Genomic DNA, 4,563 nt, shown 5'->3' with positions numbered 1-4,563 from the left:
TTAAAAAAAAATTAAACCAGAAAAATATTATGTCTTGATGCTTTATACAAAGGAATGATTTACTTTACATTCTCACCATTTGCAACATTAACCTGTAGGATTCAAACCACTTCCTAATATGTCTCCAAGGCTGAGTGAACTCCACAGTGATATGTTTTACATTAATCAGTAGGTCAAAGAAATGTAACTCTATTACAGCTCAAAATAAAATGAACCAACAGGCACTTTGCAATCAGATGCTGTGACTCTTTCACAATGAAGCCTGCTTGTTCACAGCTCTTTTATCAAAGGTAATCAACAAATGAAAGCAATGTTCCTTAGACAAGATGTACAAATGGTTTAGGTTCCAAACACTGCATTTGTAATACATACAAGACAGATCCTGAATAAAAGAAAACTTCTTCAGAAAGAAAATGAAGAAAATCAAATAGCAGCCTGGGATGAAAGCATTTACAAGCATTTGAGTAAGGAGGCCTTTGAGTCAGCACTTAAACCCCTTCATTCTCAGGTAAGGGATTAAGAGGCCGAGAGAGATACCCTCTGGGAGGATGAGGATACTGGAGGTTGGCAGTGTCGGCATCACAAGAGTGCTCTACCAGAGGAGCAGGAGGAGGAGGAAGGAGCTGAGAAGAACTGGACCATCTTGATCCAGCCCTTGGGGAATCCAGAGGGGGAAAGAAATACCTGAAACAATGAAGACAGGAACAAAACACCAAAACAAAAACAGGGAGGGGAGGAACAGAAGAAAAAGAGAAAGTAGTAAATACAAAGAGAACCAAAGAGAAAACACATGCTGGAATTTAAAGAAAAAAAAAGAAGCTAGTATATTCATGCCCCAACTAACAGAACATAATAAAAGCACAAACCAAGACCACTTAAATCAACTGCTGAAGTACACAAACTTAAAAACACAATCTCTTAAACAGAATGTCAAAAAAAGTATCAGTATGTTACAAAGACATTAATTTTACAAATTTAAAACATTTTCTCATCTTCTTACACATTTGATGTTATTCTGAAAGTTTACCTATCCTCTTTTAATTTCGAGCAATGCCACATTGTAGTGAGGGTAGGCACATATTTTCAGTGTGAACATGATACTGAGAACTAATTCCAATACACTTTCACAAAGTCAAGCTGACTACTGTAACAGCTTTTGAAGGAAGATAATCATTAAACACTTATAGTTCTGCAAAGACCTTAGAATAGTTACAGAATTTTGACTAGTAAAAAGGCTGAAAGAATGATTATGCCCTGTTATTCCACCATCTTATAACTTACCCGTAATGTTTATGTATCTTAGTAAATGGAAAATTTTAATAGCATTGTCATCAGAGTTTTAGAGGACACGAACTTACTGAAACAGCAAACTAAAGAAAATCCTAAGATGTGGAATGTTAATTTCATGCACTTTTAACAAAACTTCTGATACTTCAAATTGTATATTAAAGAAAATCAAGTCATAGTTACACCATGAAAATAGTCATGCACATACTAGAAGCATCAGCTCTATAATGAGTCAAGAGCTTCACACAATATTTCCACTATTTTACTACCACATAAAACAGGACCAGATGCAATGCTCTACTGGGCTTCGAACTGTACATCCAAATCACTCTCATCTCAACCCCAGAGATACTTGAATAACTTACTCCTTTACTAAAACTAAAAAATAAAATTACAAAGAAAATGACAGTTGAATGGAATAATATCACATATAAAGCAATTCTACAAAAGGTAAGCAATTAGCACTCAAAATAATCTTTATGAAAAATATTTATTCAATCTTCAAATTAAAATTACAAAAGTTCATTACTTTAGCTTATTGTTTTAGAAAATGAAATACACCTATATTCTCCAAACAGAATAAAATTATGTTTTCCCTCCTCCCAGCTGCCTATCATTTCAGTGTTTAAACCCAAGCTAGTTTTAGGTACATTTCAAAAAATGGTTTTGGTGATGAATTCTCAACAAAAAACAAAAACCTCTCTAAATAGTGTCAATAAACTGACTAGTACAAAAACTGATATGCACTGTCTTTTTTTTTTTTTAATTTTTATTTATTTATTTGAGAGCGACAGACACAGAGAAAGACAGATAGAGGGAGAGAGAGAGAATGGGCGCGCCAGAGCTTCCAGCCTCTGCAAACGAACTCCAGACGCGTGCGCCCCCTTGTGCATCTGGCTAACGTGGGACCTGGGGAAGCGAGCCTCGAACCGGGGTCCTTAGGCTTCACAGGCAAGCGCTTAACCGCTAAGCCATCTCTCCAGCCCTGCACTGTCTTTTGAAAGGCCTTTTGGGCTGGGTTTAGTAGTGAGCAGGCTGCTGGTGTATCTTGGGAGAGGTCAAACGGCGCTGGGGAAGGGGAAAGGAGTTGACTCTCCATTCCTGTCCTGTGTGCATGCAACAAGCAGCAAAACACACGAGTTATCCAGTTAGCTGGCGCTCAGCTGTGCTTTCTGCTAGCAGAAGATCCATTTAATGAATTTTGGAGATTTGGAATAGTTGAGCCAAGGGAAGGAGTTGAATTTCCCTGTTGAGAATTCCCATTAACTGGGCTCCCATTACCTTTCAATATACCAGTGCACTTCCAATTGTCCATATAATTCGCTTTCCACAATCTTACACAGCCATCATCTCCAGAAGATGCTAACACTGTTCCCGTTATGTTCCAGCTCACCCTCCAGACTTGGGAATTATGATTATCAAACTGAGCCACTATATGAATTTCAAATTTTGTTGGCCCACCAGAGGAAGTAAGCTCTTTCCTCACAGGCTTTAATGTAAAAATTCTCACATCTTTGGTTGCTATTGCTAGAATGTGGAAAGATCTTCCCAAATTTGGAGCAAATGCAATATCATGAACAGGATCAGTGACTGTCATAAGAGTTTCAGCTTTTGCATATTTCCTCGTGTTTTCATTGTATTCAAAGATCTGAACCTTGGCCATTGCATTTGGACTACTGTCATCACTTCCTACAGCTATCATGGGGGAGTGGGCACGAGAACTTGAAGGGTTCCAAGAAATACAACTACAGCTTAGTTTACAGGAGACCTCGTGCTGCAGAGACCACTGGCTGAGATTCATGACATCTGGTGCCTCATATATTCTTACTATACCATCTGCTGAACAGGTTGCTAACATAAGACCCATATGCTTGGGAGCAAATTTCACATCAGTAACAGATGTTCTGCTATCCACTAAAGTCGTCCTCTTCACCCAGTGACTCTGTCCTCGCAGTTTATCATTGGACTCTCCTACTATTTCTTCCCACACAGCAGCTGTTCGATCAAAAGAACAGGAGGCCAAAACCTGTCCAAACTCAGGATGAGCCCATGTCACACGCCATACAGATCCACTATGTGTCTTCCAGCTAGCGGTACAATGCCAGTCTCCACTTTCACTTTTGTCCCAGACCTTGACGCTCTGGTCGCTGGAGCAGGTGGCCATGCGGCGCCCGTGGAAGTCGAAGGAGACATCGTGGATGAGATCCTTATGGTCCGCCGCGATGCTGCGCGCCACAAACATGGCTCCCCGCGACGCGATGCGGCGCGCCGCCTCCCAGAGGGCGGCGTGCGGCCCACAGGCACCGGCTGCCGCGGGGCCGCGTACGGCACGTCTAAGCCCTACTTTTCAAGTGCTCTCTCCTTAGTCCTTTTGAGGGTTATAGCTTTTAGGCTACCTCTAAGGATAACGGCTTCTATGGTATCAGCTCATTTGGATTTAATTTTGTGTTTCCTCTCCCATCCTGTTCTCCTCCTCTCCCCCCAAACCCTTCCATCCTTATTATCTGGGCCTTCAGTTGCCTATCACGTATGGCAGCAACTCAAGCTGGTCAAGATTAGGAACTGCAGGTAAGTGACACCATGTGGCATTTGTATTTCTCTGATTATGTGAGTTTACTGAATATGAGCTGTTCTAAGTCTGTCCATTTTCCTACAAATTTCGTTGAATCATTTTTTTTCTTACTTCTGAGTACAATTCCATTAGGTAAATATACCACATATTCGTTATCCATTCGTCCAATGATGGGCATCTGGGTTGATTCCAGTTCTTAGCTATAATGAATTGAGCAGTTATAAACATGGTTGAGCAAATGCCTCTGTATGGATGCATGGAGCATTTGTGATAAATGCCCAATAAGGGAATAACTGGGTATGTTAGAAACTCTATATTCATCCTTCTCAGGAAATCCAAATTGATTTCTATAGTGGTTGTACAAGTTTACATTCCCACCAAGAGTGGATAAGGGTTCCTCTTTCCCAATATCCTCACCAACATTTGTTGTTATTAGATTTTTTTCTTTTTTTTTTTTCTAGGTTATAAGCTTTATTAAAACATTTTTGTATATTGGAGGACATGAATTTAAGCTACCACATTCTGTACCTGGATCACAAGAGACTCATGGCCATCTCACATTGTAAGCTGTTTTCTGTCCAACTACAAAGTTACCCATGTGTTCAAAAGTCCCAAGTTTCATCTCACATTTACAACTGTCTCTTAAGTGTGAGTCCTCTAAAATCTAAACAAGTTAAATATTTTCAACATATAATGCCACAGGG

General features: G+C 39.9%; 1 protein-coding gene across 1 annotated transcript; it reads right to left on the bottom strand.

The window, feature by feature from the left end:
* Window positions 1–435: 435 nt before the first annotated feature.
* LOC123458603 (nucleoporin SEH1-like) lies at window positions 436–3,580 on the bottom strand. Its single transcript, XM_045143006.1, has 2 exons — window positions 2,457–3,580; window positions 436–684 (listed from the first exon to the last, which is right to left on the bottom strand). The coding sequence occupies exons 1-2, from the start codon at window positions 3,527–3,529 to the stop codon at window positions 489–491; spliced, it is 1,269 nt and encodes a 422-aa protein (XP_044998941.1). The 5' UTR covers window positions 3,530–3,580; the 3' UTR covers window positions 436–488.
* Between the last annotated feature and the right edge of the window lie 983 nt (window positions 3,581–4,563).

Source organism: Jaculus jaculus, chromosome 2, assembly GCF_020740685.1.
Source record: "Jaculus jaculus isolate mJacJac1 chromosome 2, mJacJac1.mat.Y.cur, whole genome shotgun sequence".
Lineage (NCBI taxonomy): Eukaryota > Metazoa > Chordata > Mammalia > Rodentia > Dipodidae > Jaculus > Jaculus jaculus.
The sequence above is the reverse complement of the archived record's forward strand: the minus strand, read 5'-3'. Positions and strand labels throughout refer to the sequence as shown.